At 35.4% G+C, this 22514-nt stretch overlaps 1 protein-coding gene across 2 annotated transcripts in view; it reads right to left on the minus strand.

Annotated features, from left to right (window-relative positions):
- Nucleotides 1-22514, minus strand: part of FOXN2 (forkhead box N2) — a 97149-nt gene that overhangs the window by 22727 nt on the left and 51908 nt on the right. Inside the window, exons 4-6 of one of the 2 annotated variants that reach the window (XM_040453805.1) lie at nucleotides 22198-22262; nucleotides 14396-14464; nucleotides 6908-11536 (exon numbers count right to left, since the gene is read on the minus strand). In XM_040453805.1, the coding sequence (XP_040309739.1) occupies nucleotides 11013-11536; nucleotides 14396-14464; nucleotides 22198-22262 (658 nt within the window). In that variant the 3' untranslated portion in view covers nucleotides 6908-11012. Of the gene's footprint in view, nucleotides 1-6907; nucleotides 11537-14395; nucleotides 14465-22197; nucleotides 22263-22514 lie in introns of those variants that run through there. The other variant, XR_005784218.1, reaches the window with a different exon arrangement.

Below are 22514 nucleotides of genomic sequence, written 5' to 3' on the forward strand. Positions count from 1 at the left end.
TTTATTATCTCCCTCTTTCTGCAGTTCAAACATGACAAATTATTTTTGTTATGAAAAAAAGAAATTAGAATACCAAGGAGCTTTTCTCTCCTCTGTATTTGTATGGTTCTTAGCCCTCACCCACCTCCACACACACACACACACACACACACACCTCCCACACCTGGGCAGTCAACTGATCTGCCTTCTGTTCCTATAGATTCGGTCGGTATGTCTTTTCCAAAATTTCATGTAAGTGGAATCACATGGTGTGTATTCTTTAAAGACTGGTTTCATTTCAGGGCTCCTGGGTGGCTCAGTCAGCTAAGCGTCCGACTTCTGCTCAGGTCATGATCTTGTGGTTTGTGAGTTTGAACGCCCCATCGGGCTCTGTGCTGGCAGCTCAGAGCCTGGAGCCTGCTTTCAGATTCTGTGTCTCCCTCTCTCTCTGCCCCTCCCATACTCTCTCCTGTTCTCTCCCTCAAAAATAAATAAACATTAAAAACATTTTTTTAGAGACTGGTTTCTTATACGTTGTTACTAGTATCAGCAGTATGTTTCATTTTATTTCCTGAGTAGTGCTCAATTCTATGAATTTACCTGCAATGCATTTATTCACCTGTTGATAGGCATTTAAATTGTTTCAATTTTGGAGCCATCTTGAATATTACTGCTATGAACATTCGGAAACAAATCTTTCATTTCTCCTGGTAAATACCTAAGAGGGAAATTGCTGGGTGTTATGGGCTGATCTGTAAACCCCCTCTCCCAAATTTGTATCTTGAAGGCATAAGCCCCACTATCTCAGAATGTGACTGTATTTGGAGATAGGAGCTTTTAAGAGGAAATTAAGTTAAAATGAGGCCATTTGGAGTGGGTCCTAATCCAATGTGACCTGTGTCCTTGTTAGAAGCGCAAACTTGGACAAAAAAAGAGGCACAAGAGAGATGTCAGGGATGCACATACACAAAGGAAGGCCACGTGAGGGCACAGCAAGACAGCCTCCTGCAAGCCAAAGAGAGAAGTCTCAGGAGAAACCGAAACCTGCCAACACCTTGATCTTGAGCTTCTAGACTCCAGAACTGTGAGAAAAGTCACTATGTGTAGCCTCCACTTAGGACAAGGAAAGTCAAGTTCCCCCTCCTTTAGGGTGGAGTATCTGAACAATTTATTTGGAATTCTTCTGTATGGGACATTGGTCTCTTCTCCCTCGTTTATTTATTTATTCAATCACTATGTATAGCAATGTGTACTCGTGGCGATTTATTTTGTACTTTGGGTTGTAAGCCAATACTATTTTATTTTGTTGCTTACATTGTTCCAGCTTTGGCCCCAGGAGTTCTGACACTTGGCAGTTTTCTTGTTTTGTTTTTTGTTTTTTTTTTTTTTTTGTTTTGTTTTTAATTAAGAGACTTTACTTTTTAGAGCAGTTTTAGGTTAGAGAGAAGTTAAGCAGAAAGTACAGAGAGTCCTGATACACTTGCTTTCAGCCCTATTTTCCCCTACCCCAAGTTTCTTCTACTACGGACATCTTACATTAGGGTGGTACATTTATCACGACTGCTGACATTAATATGTCATTATTAACTAAAATCCATAATTCGCATTAAGGGGTCACTCTTTACCTTGTACATTCTGTGGATTTTGGTACATGTATGATGACATGCATCCACCATTACAGTAACATACAGAGTAGTTTCACTGCCCTAAAAATCCTCTGTGCTCCACCTATTCGTCTCTGCCTCCCTCTGAAACCCTGGCAACCACTGGTCTTATCACTGTCTCCATAATTTTACTTTTTCCAGGAATCACAGTATGTTGCTTTTTCAGATTGGCTTCTTTTTACCTAGCAATATGCATTTAATATTATTCCATGTCTGTGTGTGGCTTGATAGCTCATTTCTTCTTCTTTTTTTGTTTCTAGTTGTAATAAGTATGTTCGCGTTGTTGTGCAACCACTCTCTAGAACTCTTTTCATCTCGCAAAACTCAAACTCCATGTTCGTTAAACAACAACTCCCCATTTCCCTCTTCCTACAGCCCCTGGCAACCACCTTTTCACTTTCTATCATTAGATGACTGCAGGTAACTCACTGGAGTGGAATCATATAGTATGTGTTTTCTTATGACTTGTTTATTTCACTTAGCATAATATCCTCAAGGTTCATCTGTGTATTAACATGTGTCAAAACTTCCTTTTTAAGACTGAATAGTATGTCATTGTATGTGTAATGCCACATTTTATTTAGCCATTCATCTGTCAGTGGACTCCTGAGTTGTTTCCCTTTTTTCTATTGTGAATAATGCTGTGATGAAGAACATGGATGTACAAATATGTTGAGACCTTGCTTTTAATTCTTTCAGGTATATGCCTGGAAACACAATTGCTGGATCATATGGTAATTATATTTTTAATTTCTTTAGGAACTTCCGTATACTTTCCATAGCAGCTGCACCATTTTATTTCTACCAACAGTGTACAAGGTGTTCAATTTTTCCATGGCCTTGTCAACACTTGTTACTTTTTTCTTTTAATTTTTAAGTTTTAATTTTAGAGACAGAACGTGAGGAGAGGGGAGAAGGGAGAGGGAAAGGGAGAAGGAGAGGAAGAAGGAGGGGGAGGGGGGAGAGGGGAAGAGGGAGAGGGAGAGGGAGAGGGAGAGGGAGAGGGAGAGGGAGAGGGAGAGGGAGAGAGAGAGAGACTGACAGAGAGAGAATCCTAAGCAGGCCCCACACTCAGCACAGAGCCAGATGCAGGGCTCAACCCCATGACTGTGAGATAATAACCTGAGCCGAAATCAAGAGTCAGCCACTCAACCGACTGAACCTCCCAGGTGCCCATTTTTTAAAAATAGTAACCATCCTAATGAGTGTGAGGTGGTATCTCATTGTGGTTTTGATTTGAATTTACCTAATAATTAGTGATGTTTAGCACCTTTTCATGTGCTTGTTGTCCATTTTATATCTTCTTTGGAGAAATGTTAATAGCTCATTTCTTTTTATGGCTGAATAATATTCCATTGTATGGATATTACTATTGTTTATATAGATATATGGAGATATACTACAGTTTATCCATTCACAAATTGAAGGAATTCTGAGTTGCTTCTAAGTTTTGATAATTATGAATAAGTTTTACATAAGAATTGCACACAGGTTTTTGTGTGGACGTGTTTTCAGCTCATTTGGGTAAATACCAAGGAGCATGCTTGCTGGCTCATACATAAGAATATGTTTAGTTTGTAAGAAACCACCAACCTTTCTTCCATAGTGTCACTACTTTGCATTCCCAGCAGCAATGAGTGAGACTTGCTCCACATTCTTGCCAGCATTTGGTGGTGCCAGTGTTTTGGATTTTAGCCATCTTCATAGGTGTGCAGTGGTATCTTAATGTCCTAATTTCCGTTTCCCTAATGACATGATGTTGAGAGTCTTTGCATATGCTTATATGCCATCTGTTTATCTTCTTTGATAAAGTGTCTGGATATTTTGCTCATTTTTAAATTGGTTTTTTCTTATTACTGATTTTTAAGAGTTTTTTTTTTTGTATGTATTTTTGACACCAGTTCTTTATATGTTTTGCAAATATTTTCTCCCAGTCTGTGACTTGTCTTTCCATTCTCCTAACAGTAACCTTCACAGAGCATAAATTTTTAATTTCAGCCAAGTCCGACTTACCAGTTCTTCTCTTTCACAGGTTGTGCTTTTGGAATTGCATCTTGTTGTAAGGCTTTAATTACTAATAGTTATTAATTCAATTACAAATAGGCACAAAGTTATTCAGATTTCTACTTCTTCTTGATTTAAGTTTTTATTTATTTTTTTTTCAACGTTTATTTATTTTTGGGACAGAGAGAGACAGAGCATGAACAGGGGAGGGGCAGAGAGAGAGGGAGACACAGAATCGGAAACAGGCTCCAGGCTCTGAGCCATCAGCCCAGAGCCCGACGCGGGGCACGAACTCACGGACCGCGAGATTGTGACCTGGCTGAAGTCGGACGCTTAACCGACTGCGCCACCCAGGCGCCCCTTGATTTAAGTTTTTAAATTTCATCTCAATTGGCGAATTTACTGGCATAAAGTTCTTAGATGTTCTTTTGTTTTTGTTTTGTTATTATCTATAGGATCTGTCCTTATGTCTCATTTCATTTCTGATTTTGCTGATTTGGGTCCTCCTTTTTTCCCATTAGTTAATCTGGCTAGAGATGTATCACTCTTACTGGTCTTGTCAAAAAATGTTTCATGTATTTTGTCCAGTTTTCTAGTTGCTTACAGAAGAGCTTAAGTGTGGACCTGTATCTCAATTATGGCTGCAAGTCAAAGTATCAGGGTAATTTCTTCTTTAAGAATGACTTCCCTTAGGTCTTTTTTTTTTTTAATGTTTACTTATTTTTGAGAAAAAGAGAATGAGAGACAGAGAGAGAAAGAGAGTGCATGCGCATGAGTGGGGCAGGGGTGGAGAGGGAGGCAGAGGATCCAAAGAGGGCTCTGCGCTGACAGCAGTGAGCTGGATGCTGGACTCAAACTCACGAACCCCCTGAGTTAATGACCTGAGCTGACTGAGCCACCCAGGCACCCCTTCCCTACAATTGTTAAAAGCCCAAATCCTTGACATACATGGCTTTGCAAGACCTGGCACCAACTGTTTTGCTTTGTAGCCACACAAGCCTTTTAGTTCACCCAAAATTTCATGTTTTCTATCACAGGGATTTGTGACTGCTGTTGCCCTTGCCGAGAACAATATGCTATGCTTTCAGTCCCAATACCTGTTTCTTTCAGATCTCAGCTTAAATCATGTTCTTCAGAGTAGCCTCCCCTAAAACACCAGATTAAATATTATGTTTTCATAGCCCCCTAGCCTTTTCTTTCATGGCAATTATCTCAATTCACAATTGCATTCACATTTTTGAGAGGGATTATCTATTTTTCTTTCTTAGTGCATATTGTATATCCAACACTTAAAGCTCAGTGCTCAGGATTAATGCACTGATAAATCTAAGTGGAGTTTTTTTTTTTTTTTCAGTTCCTTTCCTGATATACAAGATTATCATATACATTTAGCTAAACTGCAGAGCAGAGTACTTTATGCTGGCTGCAGTCTCTACTTAAGAATTCTCAACCATTAGGCAACAATTTTGCTTTGGGTTCTAACATCTTCCTTAATATTCTCTACAATATCTCCTTTCTGTCCAATTCCTAGTTTCCATTTTTATTAAAATTTCTCCACTAGATTGATTTATAAGTATTTACTTGTGCCTAAATCTCAAGGTTGTGGAATATCTATAATGGAAGTAAATCCACTTACACAAACATTTTGTGTAAGAATCACTTTGTTAAGAAGGGATTGTTGTTTATCCATTACATTATGAAGTAAATAAGCCTTCATAACTTGCCTGCAGTTCACTTAAAAACACCTCTACTTTTCCAAGAATATATTTGTAAAGAAACTTTTGGAACACAAACTATTCTTAAACACAAGTGTTACATTCTCTGTGCAGCACATGGCTATTTTAATTTTCAGGTGACAGCTTCTAAACAGTCGTCTATTTAAAATTTCATGAAGCAGGTACACCTGGTTAGCTCAGTTGGTTAAGAGCCCAACTTTTGATTTTGGCTCAGATCATGATCAATTTGTGAGATCAAGCCTCATGCTGGGCTCTAAGAGGCTGACAGGGAGGAGCCTGCTTGGGATTCGCTCTCTCTCTGCCCTTCCCCCACTCACCTGTGCATACACATGCACTCTTTCTCAAAATAAATATACTTTTAAAAAATTCATGAATAACGCTATTACTAAGATTAATAATTATTTTCATTCTTAAAGATTTTCAACAGTTTCACATCTAAGTTTTTGCACAACTTTTGCAACCTCTATTTCCAATTAAAAAATTAGTATGTCCCGAAGTTCTTGAGGAAAAGACTAAATGTGTTTTAACCCATATTTTAGGAAGTTATTTTTCTAAAAATGGTGTGTAAATATTTCTTCCCCCTTCAGAACTACTATGAGCTCAAAGATTAATGCAACAGTGAGAATAAAGGTCTTAGGGAATAAATACTTGGCTCCCAAATGGCTATGCTTTGTAAGTGATTTTGTGTATCAGAGATGCTTTGAAAGGAGAGAGGGCTTAGAGATCATGGTAGTTTAAAATCAATATGGCTGTCTCAACTCATTTTAAATAAAAAACTCTACATAGATAATACCATTTAAATTACTAGCACAGAACTTCAAAGGGAAGCAGGGGTTAGGGGGATTAAAATTAAGATGTTGGTTGTAGATTGCTTCATTTTATAATGGATGCCCAATTTTTAAACACATGGCATTACTGGGTATTGTTGAAGTTAACACTACTGTATTTATATATTTTTTAATGTTTTATTTAGTTTTGAGAGAGAGAGAGTCGGGAAGTGGCTGAGAGAGGGAGACAGAGCAGACAGCAGAGAGCCTGATGCAGGGCTTGACCTCACGAACTGTGAGATCGTGATCTGAGCCGAAGTCGGATGCTTAACTGAATGAGCCACCCAGGCACTCCATAACACTACTGGATTTAGAAATAATCTTAGTAATTTCACATTCTATTCAATTTTTCCTGTTTTTCAAACTATCTCATACATATGCATATGTACAGGAAAAGAAGTTCAATTTCAGGAAGTGAATAATTTTTTTTAAGTTTATTTATTTTTGAGAGAGTATGTGTATGTGCCAGAGTGGGGGAGGGGTAGAGAGAGAATCCAAAGCAGGGTCTGAGCTAAGGGCTCTATCTCACAAACCTTGAGATCACGATCTGAGCTGAAATCAAGTGTCAGGTGCTTAACCTAAACCGACTGAGCCACCCAGGCACCCCAGGGAGGGAATAATTTAATTAACACTATTTTAGCTTTCAAAATGATTAAGATGGCCTGTAAACACTAGAAAAAAAAAGACTTAAACATTCTGAATTTGAAATTTTATTTTTCATTTGTATGACCTTCAACTTTATAACACCAAAATGGAAAGGGTGTGTGTATGCAGAAGTATGACCACTTACAACTACACTACCCACCCCTAAAGAACAGAGAAAGCAAAAATGTTATAAAACAAGGTTTATTCTGCAATACTTTATCATAATGAATTGCATCTCTTTGGTAAAAATAAACTTTATAAACATTTTAATAATCAGAGATTAGATACAAAAACTAAACATCTGTTAAGTTGCTTTTAATATGAGCAAAGACTGGCAACTGAGAAGTGGTTCATTTGTGACTGGTCATCTACTGGCAGTTATAACTCAAACTCAGGGCAATTTTTATGCTACATTAGAAAAGAGGATAAGGAAATCAGTTCAATAACTCAAATTTCTTGAATGAGAAAGCATTCTTATACTTTCATTGAAAAATAAATAATAGTTACACTGAATTGGCAATTATACATTTTTATACACTATAGGATGGCAACATAATACTTTAAAATTAAGCACTTAGTTTAATAAGAAATGTACAACAATTTTAAAAACAAATTTGATAATGGCACTGGCAGTTAAATGCAAAAAAAAATGTGCTTTAAGAAAAAGATGGCAGGTAGAACATTAAAATACTCTAAATATGTCTTTCAATAAATATTTTGAGTACATCATTAACATAGTGAAGTAAACTTTGTTTAAATCAAAGCTTACACATTTTCAACTAACAACAACAACAAAATAAACTATAAAGTACATGTAAACCAGAAAGCCTCAAAGTTTCTGAATTAAATGCTGTAGTCTTCACAAAAGGTTGTTAACTTACTGTAGTATTTAAGACAAAAGTCTTTACAGCTTTGTGAAGTATTCACATCTGTTGCTTAAATTGCTGGGAAAGGCCTCCTGATCTACCAAGACACACACATTCCCTCCTTAACACTTTCTCTAGCTTTGAATTCGTCCTAACATATGTTTAACTGACCGCCTCCTATGAACCCTTTACATAATGCCTCAGAAAGTAGCAGAAGAAAATTTATATTCTAAACCTTATTATATACAAGGGGATCTAAGTTAAGAGAAGTCATGCTGGCTATAGGGAGGAAAGGAAAGGCTCAAAGGTGGAACAAAGAGATGATCCACCAATAATTCTTTCCATGAATACAAGTAATGTTTTCTTTCTCTGAATCTGAAAGGTAAAATAAAATATTAATGAATTTAATAATATATTGCACAAATAAATTTCAAAAATCTATATTCAAGAAACACTGATTCTATTTGGGATGTGAAGGATGAAGATTAATTGTGCTGAGTCAAAACTTTTACTAGAAATCTATTATAAATGGGAATTGGTTGTAACAATTTATATCAATATAAGGCAAATTATGTTAGCTTAATTCACAGTCTTAAAGTATGCTGGAATATATATAACCTCTCTGAAATTGCCAAATTTTTGCTATTACAGTAAAATTTCTTATGAATATATTAGAAATATAATTTCTAGTACATAGGACTGGAAATTACTTTCTTTAATTGGGTGGTGATTAGCCATGTTTTTACCTCAACACATCTGAGGAATGGGATCATAATACCTATGAAAGTAATAATGGGAGAACCATAATTAAAAAGGTACTTTCTCTTTAAAATAACTGTCTTGGTAAATCAGCAAATGGAGTGATGCAATGAATTCTGTTTAAGAATTAAGTGTAAAATATTGTGTGACTTCTTCCTATTCACTTGTAGTACAAAAGTGTTTATTGTCCTTGCTAGTAAAGTTAAATTTAACCTTTAAATTTGCAGGAAGAGCACATGAAGAGGGAGAGAAAATCAAGTTTAAAGTATTACTGTTATTTATATTAAACCAAAATAATTCTGAAGATCCCTCTTAAAGTAGGGACAACTCAACTCTCCCCCTCCTTAGATCATTTTCCTCTGCTTTCGAAGAGTAATTACAAATGGACAGGAACCAGAGAGATTATCTGTGGTACAGAATTTCAGTAGGACACAATAAACTGGAACCAGATCACTGAAACACTGTTACTAAGGTCTATGCAGAACAGTTTCAAGATATTGTTAGAATGATATTGATAATCTGTGTACTATTTATACTGTGTAAAGCATTTTTTGTGTTATATTCATTGTCTACAGTAAAAGGTGGTAACTTGAATTAGCCATTTTCTGTAGATGTGACATATATGAAGAACAAAAACTGCAAATATCTCATCCTGCATACTTGAGGACTATTTTTTTGTTATCAACAAATTAAAAAATTACTATATTTCAACAGCACCAATTCTATTAATGTGGCTATCCAGGTTCAATTACAATTAACATGGAAACAGGACAGATAATAGTAATGTTGTTATCCCTGGCTTAAAGTTTTGCCAACTGAAAAAGATGTTTTCATTAGGCTTCTCACTTGACAGTTTTGCCCAAATAAAACTTACAAGTCAAAATAAAAATATTTGTCTTTTAAAACACACACACACACACACACACACACACACACACACACACACACACTCCAAGAAAATGCTTCAGTCATAGAAACAGCTGAAAGTAACCATCCCAAATCATGAGCCTATGCGTGTACGTATGTTATGTATGTGTGTGTGTGTGTGTGTGTGTGTACGTACATGTATATGAAATTATCAGAAAGTGAAAACAAGGTCATTGTTATAAAACAGAATGTATGTATCATGAGATAAATTGAACTTTTGGAAAGTTGCTTCCACCACTGTAAAAAAATATATATAATAAAGTTTAGTTTTATTAGTATCTTGTGTTCTTTCTAAATAATATATAAACTATAAAAATGATATGAAAAAAATGTCTTGTAGAAGCAGATTTGATCAAATACTTAAAATGCCTTAGTCAATGCACATTTGGAACAGCAATATAAAATCTTTTAGCATGGAATAAATGGCACATAATATGTATTATACGGTCTCCCCCAAAAGGTGTACTGTATAAGATTAATTTTGTATAAATTTTAAAACCCCTGAATGTACACTGTCTGTACAGTTTTGTTAAATCCTTTCAATTACGAATACATACAAATTTAATTCATACAAACCCTGGAGAGAAGTTTTTTCCTAAAGGATCTACTACCTTTATTTATGACGACATATGTAGTAATTATTCAAAATGTTTTTATTAGATTACACTCCATTCCTACTACAAAATTCTCAGAATGCACTCCACTTAACAAGCAAATAAAAGATACTCTTATTGCAAAAAGTGTGTCAAAATGAGTGTTAACTCCATAACACACTTTATGGCTATATCCTCTGATTGGACTGTTTCTACTCAACAAATATAGCTAGTGGCTAAAATTCAAACAATGGTTACAAAGCACTTTGGGAACAAACAAAAGGCCCCAATAAATGTTATGCAATATTTGAGAAGTAAAAAAAATAAATCAAAGATAACACTGTAATAGGAATTGGAGTGTTCTTAGATGAAATTATGCCACAAACCTGCCTTTTCTAAATCTCAGAACTCTTTGCTGTACTTTCTGCCTATGTAAACAAAAGGAACTTTCTAGACATCTAGGACCTTTTCCAATTTATACTCAACTTTGTCCATGCTTCAACAAAAAGTAATTAAAAACCAAAATTAAGACAAAAAAAAATCCAAATCTCATTCTACTGGACTGCATGTGTCCAGAGAGAAGTACATGAGAAAGATATCAGCAAAAATTTTAGCTGGATCAGCAACTACAGTTAATTACAGATTGGAAAAGAAAATGAAAAAAAGTCACAGAGTTGCCAATTCTTCCACTTTAACATATTAACAAAATAAAAGATTTTTCCTTCAAGTTTTAAGACAGAGGTTGTGGATTTTCTTATACAAAAATTTCCAAATCTTAGAGACACTTATCACAAAAATTATGCTTTTAGGACTTGGCATCGTATCTATGATTGGGCATGTTCCTAACAGCAATTATTTAATAGAAATTAAAACAAACATTTTGAAATAAACAATTAGCACCCCTCCCAACCCTCAAACAAAAGAAGTCCATTATGGCTTTGATATCCCTTATAAAGAATTAAGTAGATGAGTATTGCCACACTTTAAAATAATTTCACACTAATAAGTATTTCTATTTCCTCCGCTGCTTTTGATTTTGTGTCTTTGCAGTACTTATTAGGGAACCCAGACAGGTACGAATTCCAGCAAGGTGGAGCAGAGATCCAGCTGCCTCTTTGAGCTCCTCATCAATTTCTTGACATAACTGTTTACGCATCTTTTTGCCTGGCTGCCCTTTATCAGAGGTATCAGCACAAGCCTGTGACGCATAGCCACTGTCTCCAAGAGGATCATCTTCATAATCAACATCTGTATCTTCTTCACTGTGAAATCCTTCACTGCCATCACTTCCCACATGGTTACTCTTTGGGATAAATTCATATGACTCATCCACAGAGGACAGAGAAGACACGCTAGACCTGGATGCACAGCGCTGTGCTGCCATGCTACTTGCACTGTAATTGTGGTCTTCTTTTGGATCAATGCTTGTAGCTAACGAATGACTCTCTTGCAGTCGCATAGTACTGGGATGACCGAATGCATTGCTGTAACTCCTCTTTTTTTGCATTGCTGTTTTAAGAGGAAGAGGCTTCTCACCTGTTGTAAAGAAAACATCTATCGATATAGGTCAAATGCATTTGATTGCAAGAACAGGCCATTTAAACTACTGTATCATTCCTGAATAGTAAGTGCTTTATGTTAGTAATGTTTTATAGGTTTTTGTTTGCTTGTTTCTTTTTTTATGCAGACCATATCATCCTGTAGGTATTAAGTTGAAACATTTATTTTATACAATTTTTTAATATTTATTTTTAAGAGATAGAGCGAGAGCAAGAGCATGAGCGGGGTGGGGAGCGCACACACACAGACACACACACACACAGAGAGAGAGAGAGAGACAGAGAGAGACAGAGAGAGAGAGAGGGGGGGGGAGAGAGGGGGGAGAGAGAGAGAGAGAGACAGAGAGAGAGAGACACAGAGAGAGAGAGAGATGCAGATTCAGAAGCAGGCTCCAGGCTCTGAGCTGTCAGCACAGAGCCCAATGCAGGGCTCGAACTCATGAACTGGGAGATCATGACCTGAGACGAAGTCAGATGTTTAACCGACTGAGCCACCCAGGTGCCCCTAATTTGAAACATTTTAAAATCACTTAATGAAATGTCTTGACCTTTCCATCAAAAATATAATTATTTTGAGCTGCTTGTACAGAATGCCTCAATAAGAATGTATCACACTGTTTAGCTAACCATTTCCTTATTGATATTTAGGTTTTCCCAATTTTTCACCACTATGAAGAACTGCAATGAAAATCCTTCTGATGCTTTTTCTTACACGTATGCAAATATTTTTCTAGGATACTAAGAAACAGAACTGTTAAGTAAGAGAATACACACATTTCAAGTTATTATTAGTATTTTTTTAATTGAAGTTATTATAGTTGACACACAATATTAGTTTTAGGAGTACAACATAGTGATTTGACAATTCTATACATTCCGTAATGCTCACTGTAAGTGTAGTCACCTATAGAAAGTTAATACATTATTGACTATATTCTCTATGCTGTACTTTTCACTCCCCTCTTATTTATTTTATAACTGGAAATTTGAAACTTCTTAACTCCCTCAATTAATTTCATCCATCCCCCCACACTCCTTCTCTCTGGCAACCAGCAGTTTGTTCTCTGTATTTATAAGTGTGTTTGTTTTTTGTTTGTTCATTTGTTTGTTTTTTAGATTCCACATATAAGTGAAATCATATGGAATCTGTCTTTCTGTCTGGCTTATTTCACTTACATAAAGCCCTCTAGGTTCCTTTAGGTTGTCAAGAATGGCAAGATTTCATTCTTTTTTATAGGTGGGTAACATTTCATTGTATATATCTATCACATCTTTATCCATTCTTGTATCGATGGACACAAGTTGCTTCCTTATTTTGGCTATGAAAATAATGCTACAATAAACACAGGGATGCATGTATCTTTTAGAATTAGCATTTTTGTTTTCTTTGGGTAAATACCCAGAAGTGGAATTACTGGATAGTATGGTTTTAGTTTTTTGGTTTTTTTTAGTGTTTATTTATTTATTTTGAGAGACCAAGAGAGTCCAGGGAAGGGACAGAGAGAGAGAATCCAAGGCAGGCTCTACACAGCACAGAGTCCGACGCAGGGCTCAATCTCAGGAACTGCATGATCATGACCTTAGCTGAAATCAAGAGTGGAACGCTCAGCCAACTGGGCCACCTAAGCACCCCTACTTTTAGGTCTTTGAGGAACCTCCATACCGTTTTCCATAGTGGTTGTACCAATTTGCATTCCCACCAACAGTAGGTTCCCTTTTCTCTACATTCTCATCAATACTTGTTCTTATCTTTTTGGTACTAGACATTCTGGTATGAGATCTCACTGTGGTTTTGATTGGCATTTGTGATTGGTATTTTCAAACTGTCCTCTAAAATGGTTTTACGAATTTACATCCTACAGTGTGTGACAATATTCAGTTCCTACAATTAACACCTGATATTATCATGGACAAGAAAGTAGTATACCAATATTGTTGCATTTTGCATTTCCCTGACTTTTAGACAAGTTGCTTATCTTTTGAAATGTGTATTGTCCACTTTATTTCCCTCTTTGAGACTTACCTAATTCATATTATTTTCTTGGCTTTTCTGTTGGGCTTTTTACTTCTTACTTGTAGGATCCTTTTATATACATATACTCAATATTAACCCTTTGTTATATACATAGTAAAAAAAAAATGTTCTCTCAGTGTTTTGCTTGGGTGACTTTTCTTACAGCTATCTTTTGTTGTCAGAACTTCAATTTTTTTTTTAATTTTTTTTTTTTAACATTTATTCATTTTTGAAAGACAGAGAGAGACAGAGCGCAAATGGGGGAGGGCTAGAAAGGGAGTCACAGAATGCAAAGCAGGCTCCAGGCTCCGAGCTGTCAGCACAGAGGCTGACGCGGGGCTCGAACTCATGGACCGCGAGATCATGACCGGAGCCAAAGTTGGCTGCTTAACCGACTGAGCCACCCAGGAGCCCCATTCAAAATTTTGACATTTAGTTAAATTTACTCACATTTTCTTTTATGGATTTTGCACTTGTATCTCAAGGGTTTTCTTATTCTAGGTTATAAACATACCTTCCTATATTTTCTTATCTATGGCTTTCATTTTTACTTTTAAATCCTCAAGTTTAATTTTTATACATGCTATTAATTTCTTCATTTCTTGGTCCATGTAAAAAAGATCTATCACAATATGAAACTCAATCTCATAATTTGCTCACATAAATTAAAATATGATAAGACAGAAAGTAATTCAGATGAAAACATAATTTAGTTGGAAAAAAACAATTTTGCCTATAACATTTAAATACTTTGCATTCTAAATTACATTTGAAAAAGCACTCACAAAAATGTATTTTAAGAAGAAAAACAGGATTGCTTACATTCTAAAATTCCTTGTTCTATAGAAGTATTTAAAAGCATCATTGCAGTGGCAGCATCAATATCAGATTCTGAAAAAGGAAACCAGTAACAATATTAATGTTCTTTATAAAAGAGAAGCTATTTTAAGTATTTGCAAAGGTAACCAAAATTCAGATGTGTTGCATATTCTTTTCCTTAAATACACACACACATACACATACACATTAAACAAAATGAGACACATTATTCTGCAATTTGTTTTTGTTCACTTAAAATTATGAACAGTTTTATGAACAGTATTGAGTGAAGGAAAACTGCAAGGTACTAGAGATCATAAAATTCTTTATGATTTTAATAACTTTTTCTTTCCTCTAGCTTACTTTACTATAAGACAGTAATAACTCATAACACACAAAATACGTGTTCATCGACTGCTTATGTTATCAGTAAGGCTTCCAGTCAACAGTAGACTATTAGTAGTTAAATTTTTAGGAAATCAAGTTATACATGGATTTTTCAACTGCATAGAGGAAGGAGGCAGGGGTCAGCACCCCTAATCTCCACATTTTCAAAGGCCAACTGTAATTAACTAAAAATGTACACAAAGACATTACTTTTTAGCATTTAAAAAATATCCTTACCTGTGCATATGTGTGTGCAGTTATGAAGTAATGCATTAATTGCATGCTAGTTACAGGAGTTAAAAGTATATGTACTTGGTCAGTCTAGATCATGTGAATCTACAAATGCTAAATGAATAATTATTGCTGGCACAAAAGTATTAGTAATGTTTTTAATCATTATATATGAGCCTACAAGTACTATAGATTTGTATAATACATATGAGGGCAAAAATAATTATAGATATTCCATAAGAAAAATAGGCTTTAAAAGGTTGAGAAAATCAGCAGATCTACTCCAGATAAAGTCATTATGCTCTCATATCTACTTTTCTACTGAAAGTTCCTCTCCATCTTGGTGATCTATTATTCTGAATAACTATAATTAAATAAAAGTGAAATGATACAATCTAAACGTGAAGAAAAAGTTAGAAAATATTTAGAAATTTTAAATTATAAAGGATGTTTAAAATAAGATTTGGATTTGAAACTTCCCATTTCTACCTCAAAGTCAGAAAACTTCTGTTAACCCAAAGTTTTCCATTTTATTTGTAATATCTAATTATAGAGTTATTCTAGATAATAAGGTCATAAAGGTATTGACTTGTCTTCTCCCCAACCTGACTATAAACTTAGTGAAGGCAGAAAAGGTTATTGTTATGGACTTTACCAAACAGACTTAGGTAAATCAGAAGATGGTTGTTACAAGGGAGCACACAATACTGTAGTTCTTTCCCCTTGAATAAACTGTGACTTTGTGAAACACAAGTCTCTATATGAACGCCTCCCCAGTTAGACTGCCAGCTTAAGGTAGGAACCCATCTTACCCTCTATGTTCCACAATGCCTGTAACAATAGTAGGTCCTTGATAAATGTGTAAATAATAAAGTATAAGACCTCTTTATCCTCCTTTCTTTAGATTAAGCTACTACCTACCACCAAATTACTAACTAACGTTATCAATGGGCTTAGCATGCTCTAGGCATTAGTAACTCCTCTAATTCTCACAACTTTATAATGTGGGCACTATTAGTATATTTCCATCTTAAAAATGAAAAAAAAAAAAAAAGAAAAAGACACAGAGGGGTTCTAGGAATGATAGAGATGGGACTTGAACCTCAATAGTCTATTTCTAGAATCCAGGCCTTCAATCTGTACTCTATCATCAATCCTTAATACTTACTAAGTATCCATGACTAGAGTAGGATTCTGCAGAAATTTACAGAAGATACTGGAAATTCTCTATTCTGTTACTCACTCAATAAGTTGAGTGCCCTGTTATGAGCCAGACATCATTCCAGGTTGTGGGAACACAGCAAAAAAAACAAAACAGGAAAATCCCTAACCTCTCAGAACACAAAGGAATAATTAAAACACAGTATGTCACAGGTGATAAACACTAGGGAGAAAAATTAAGAGGAAAGGGAGATAGAGAGTGTTGAGAAAGGTGGTTGCAATTTTAAAAACAGAGGTTAGAGAAGGTCTCAACAAGAGACAACAGTTGAGCAAAGACCTCTGGGAGATGAGAAAAAGAAGCCATTTAGATATCTGAGGGAAAAGTATTTCAAGACAGAAAAAACACTAAGTAAAAAAAAATTTTAATCATATCATAGCCAAAAGGATAGCAAAACAAAGATCTCTCAATTCTCGTCTTTTAAAATGAGACCTGACTACAATTTGATAGAGCTCAGTATTCTAACATGTCCCTGAAGGAAAAAAAGTGCAGACTCTAGCCCATATTGTATCTCTGTGTGAACTGGAAAAAAGCAACTCTGCCTCCAGGTGAATGCTTCCCTGTATGAAGGCACACAGCTTGAAGACTGGAGTGTGGGTTGAATTTCAGACCCCACTTACTGTCTCAGCCAGATGTCCTTGGGCAGGGCACATCTTGAATGGCACTATGTAAAAGCCCTACAGAGAGATTCCTGCTACATGAAATAATTTTTCTTTTAATAAAAAAAAGGTCTATCTCGTTTCCAATTTTATTAAAAAGAGGCGGGGAAGGGGGAGGTGGTGGTGAGGGAGAATCTAGCACTGAAATACATTATGATGAGGAAACAATTTCAGGACATTTATAATCTTATAAATGAAGTACCTGTAAAATCTTATCAAAAAAAATTAGTGTATCTCTAGCTTAACCTCCCATAGTAAACTTCCATTAGAATTCAAGGAGTCATATTTCTGAAATATAATACCTAAAATAAAGAAAATTGATGAGGCTTATCCTGACAACATAAGAAAATTGCATGAACACCACATTTCTTTTCTCAATTTCCAAATATTTAAAAATGATAACAAAACTAGGTATTATTTCTGTACAGTAGGACAGGAAATGTGTTCCTTAAATACATTTATTTCTTGTATAAATTAAAGCCAAATTAATTTGAACTCTCCCACATGAAATTAACTTTATGAAACCAAAAACTTCTTTGCAAAAGGATTTTATCTGTATCTGGTTTGGTTTAGAACATTTGTAAGTGTGCTTACCATAATGCCTTGCCAATTAATTCTGGAAAAAAAAGTCTAACTGCAAGAGAAATGACCCAAAACACGCAGTAATCAAGAATACCTGATTATCAATGATTTGTCCAAGGTACATTCTTGGAACAAAAACAACAAAAACACTTTACAAATTTTACAAAAACTTTACAATTTTAATTTAGAGTACCCAATCTGTTTTGCTATTAACATTAGACTGAAGACTTACTTATTGTCACAATTAAAAACACTTCACAATGTTACTTTTTCACTGACAATACTTCACACCATTTAAAAGGTAGCTGTGTTTTTAAAAAACATACTATTAGCTAGGTTATCTAACATGTCCAGTTCATAAAGAATAAAAATCTGGTGCTCCTATGAGGTCTTTTGTTTATATTTTCTGGCACTATTTAGATTAAGCAAATAATTAACTTCTAGTTGAAAGTCATTTGTCATTAGTCATGAGAGCTATCCAAATAGTGATTAAAAAAAAAAAAAAAAAAACTTAGTTCAAAGTCTTATTATTTCTTTTTTCCTTCATAGCTCTGACTGGAGTTCAAAACCTGCTACTGATTTAACAACTGGTTCAAATAAATTTCCATCATAAGTGTTAATTTGTATGTCCTGGCTTATATTTCATTAGGTTTGATGCTGGGAAATTATGAATGATCATTCAGAAAAAAATTAAAAGACACTAGGTTCAGCTATGTGAAAGTGAGGGTTTTTGAGAGAGAGGCAGAGAGAGAATCCCAAGCAGACTCCACACCGCGAGTGCAGAGCCCAACGTGGCGCTCAAACTCATGAACCAGGAGATCATGACCTGAGCTGAAACCAAGAGTCGGACGCTTAACCGACTGAGCCACCAACATGCCCCGAAGTGAGGGTTATAACACATTTCTGTTCTAACAGACTAACACATTTCTGTTATCTGATTCTCAATTCATTTGCTTAAGGAATGCTATGAGAACAAAAGAGGCAGAATTTAAATATTTACAAGCTCAGTAATAACTATAAGGACTTATTGGCTCTATCAAAACTAATATACACATTTAAAGAGCATCCAGAGAAGTTGTCTCTTGTGATTCTTTAATAGAGGAGAGCAATTTTGATAAATTGCTGATACTTTAAGCTGCTTGGGCCACTGGTTTACTTTCATTTCTATTAAGATACAAATTATGCTGATTTGCGACCTTAAATTTGCCCTTAGATTTGCACTTAGCCCATAATATCATCATTAACTGCCTAAAGTTTGTATTTTCTTGTAGTATACTAGTGCTTAAGTAGAAATACTAAAACTTACTAACTAGAATGTGAGTTCCATTTCTGTCGTCTTTGTTCACTAATGTATCCTTGGTACCTAGTACATAAGTGTGCTCAATATTTAAGTGGATGAATTTATTCCAAACCCACACCAAACCAAATACTGAGAAAAACAGGTTTTGAGATCTCAGTATGAGATTCTTATGTCTCCTGCCGCGTTATACAATCCTGTAAACATAAATATTGGCACATAAAATTAGTCATTGAAAGGTGAGCAAGAGATACTTTAAACAAACTGCTGCATCTACTCTGGATGACAGTGACTGTTTCTCAAATTCCTATGCCTAAATAAGTTCTTCTGTTGCTCTTACATATTTTAAAGGTAGCTATAATATAATTATTAGTAAAGATGATTCTATGAAGTGATAGATGAATATAATATTGGATTCTAATACTGGAACTCAATGATACCAAAGTGATCTTTACAAAACACAATACTGACAATGTTGCCTCATTCTTTAAAGCCCTTCAGCAGCAACTCAGGCACCTCATACATGGTAGGAGTGCAGGTTCTGAAATCAGAGTTTCTGAGTTCTTAGTATGCCATTTACTAGTTGTGTGGCCTTGAGAAAGTTACTTACTCTCTTCAAACTTCAATCTCTGTATTTGTAAAAGGAAGTAACAATACCTCAAAGAGTTGGAAGGATTAAATGAGATGACACATTCAAAGCATCATAGTAAGAAACTCAGTGCTAACTAATGTTATAATTATAGGAAGGAGTTCAAACTCCTTACTCTAAGTAAGTTCTCCTTGATTTGGCTAATGCTTGCTTAAACTTCTTCATTTGCTTTGCCCATGCTAAGTGATCACATCTACAGCTACTGGACCAAGGCTATCCAATCCTCTTTTATACTCCTAGGCTTCAGCCAAACTCATCAGCCTGTGGTTCCCAGCAGATACCCTCCAACAAGGTCAAGTATTCCCCCAACTTTTCAGGTCTGGCTCAAGCACCACACTTTGTTTTCTAAGAGGCCTTTCCTAACCTACCTCTAAGCTTAATTTGCCACTCACTTCCTTTTTGTCCCAGTGTACTCTGCATAATTCTTATCAACCTTCTTCAATTAAACTGTATGGTTTTTCAGAGCAGGGCGTGGGTCTCTTTCAACTCTGCATATCTCAAAGCACCCATACATTGCTTGGCACCATGTGGGAATTCCACAATTACTTATAGAATAAACAGTTGAATGTTTAGTCCCTTTACCACTGTGTTTTTTCAAACTTTTCCCTAAAAATGATATCAAGATAGAAAAAAATGCAAATTTCCTCAACAGTCTATCAAACTACCCTAAAGCAACCTGATTTATATATGAATTTTCTCAAGTTTTTGTTTGGTCTTATGTTTTCCTCTTAAAACTCATAAGAACTGTACATTCTATTCCAGGACAGACCTGCACTTGTTTCAACCTAGAACACCAAGCACCCTTCCCACCAAGTCCATTATTACCAGGCCTAAGACTCACCAGTATAGAAATGGAGGGAAGTAAGCTGTTAGCAGCACTGAAGAGATGATGAACCATATGCATAAGTCGTTAGACGAAGGAGAAGTGCCTATGCTCCAGTTATGAAAAACTGGCTAAAACTAAGCAAGAGAAAATTGTGGAAGTGTCTGCTCCCCAAAGGAAGAAGCAGAGTTAGGATGGGATGGCATAAGAGCAAGAAGAGATTCTAAATAAACCCAGAATTCACAAAGAAAATGTTCTCAAAATTTGCATATGAACTGAGCTTGAAAGACTAAAGGTCAGAACTTATTGAGATAATAAAAAGATGCAGTTTTAGCAATGCCTACATGTAAAGAGAAAGCACATTTGTCCATGCAGGGAATGAGAAAACAGATACTTGCCTTATGTTAAGTCAGAACATTATCTGAAGCAAACATGTAACTTCCTTGCAGAGTTCTCTTGAGCTTTTTCATACTCTTTCCCTTCCTTATTTTTACAGACCATCTTCACACTGCTTCCTAGGCTTGGTTTAGTGTAGTTCCAAAGAGCCAAAATGTGTCTGATACACAGAAGGGCTTTTGGTCTGAGGATTTCTGTTTTTGAATGTCATAGAAATGTCTCTAGGCCCCAAAGCAACAATGCTAGAAAACCTTATGTTAATACATCACTAATTTATAATATTAACTATGAGAACAGGAAAAAACTACTACCTCAGAATTTTGATATACTTCTAAACAGTCATCTACAAAATTCTGAAAATTAACTTGTTACCTTCTTAAAGTTCTTTCCATTTAACCTATAAACGAAAAATTTTGAACTATATTCTAATCCAGGGGTTGGCAAACTTTTTCTGTAAAGGGTAATCAAATAAATAATTTAGGTTTTGCCAGCAAAGAGGAAAAACCAAGGATACAATACAGAGATCTCTGTGGCAACTATTTAACTCTGCTCGTGACAAATTTTCATATGCCTTGAAATATTATTTTTATTATTTTTCAATTACTTACAAATATAAACTCAGAGGTTATACCTAAATAGGTGGTGGGCCAGATAGGGCGCAAAGGCCAAGGGCCCGAAGGCCAAAGGCCACCTCTTTTGAAGTCTAAGACAGACCTGAAAATACTGATAGTATGACTAAGAAACATTTTCTTTTTTTTTTTAATGCTTATTTTTTGAGAGAGAAAGAGAGAGCGAGAAAGGGAGGAGGGGAGAGGCAGAGAGAGAGGGAGACACAGGATCTGAAACAGGCTCTAGGCTCTGAGCTGTCAGCACAGAGCCCAACAGGGGATTCAAACCCACGGACCTTGAGATCATGACCTGATCCAAAATCAGACACTTGATTGATGGAGACACTCAGGCACCCTGCAAAGTATTTTCGTATTTCCTTCCTTCCTTCCTTCCTTCCTTCCTTCCTTCCTTCCTTCCTTCCTTCCTTCCTCCCTCCCTCCCTCCCTCCCTCCCTCCCTCCCTCCTTTCTTTCTTTCTCTTTCTTTCTTTCTTTCTTTCTTTCTTTCTTTCTTTCTTTCTTTCTTTCTTCTTTCTTTCTTTTCTTCCTTCCCTTCTTTAATATGAAATTTATTGGCATATTGGTTTCCATACAACATCCAGTGCTTATCCTATCTTCCTATTTTCAAGAAAAAATATACATAAAAGGAAATGAAAAAAAGAGATATACAACAGTATACACAGTATGAGCCTAGCATTTGGAGAAAAAGTATGTGTGTATGTGTGTGCATGCATACATATATATCTACTCATACATAAGGGCAAACAAAGAACCAAAATAATTAAAACAAAATGTTGACTACAGAATAAAGAGTAAGTGTTAGTTTCTTTTTTATAAGTGTTTTTATTTTCCAAAAATTCTACAACAAGCATATAATATACTTTTATGGTTAGAAAAAAAAAAATCCTTATTTTTGACCTGTTTTTCGGATTTAAAATAATGTTCTTTCACATACCTTTGAGGGTTCGCACCTGGTTCTGCTTGAGTACAGAGCTTAAGAAGTGAGGTGATAAAGAGCCACTGAAAAATAGAGATAAGACAAATATGCTTATAAAAATCTTTATTTCACTTTTTATAGAACTTAGTCACAAATACAACTAATTTATACAATAAAAAACACAAACTATTTTTACCTTGTTTTCTTTGCTAATACTATTCAGTTTAGGAAGAATCTGCCAAAGCAGAAAGAGCATTAGATCCAAGATTAAATCACAACTATTTGGATGTTCTTAGGCAAAATAATTAATTTCTTAGTTTCTTCATCTGTAAAAT

Source organism: Herpailurus yagouaroundi, unplaced genomic scaffold, assembly GCF_014898765.1.
Source record: "Herpailurus yagouaroundi ecotype Mexico unplaced genomic scaffold, PumYag 210, whole genome shotgun sequence".
Taxonomy (NCBI): domain Eukaryota; kingdom Metazoa; phylum Chordata; class Mammalia; order Carnivora; family Felidae; genus Herpailurus; species Herpailurus yagouaroundi.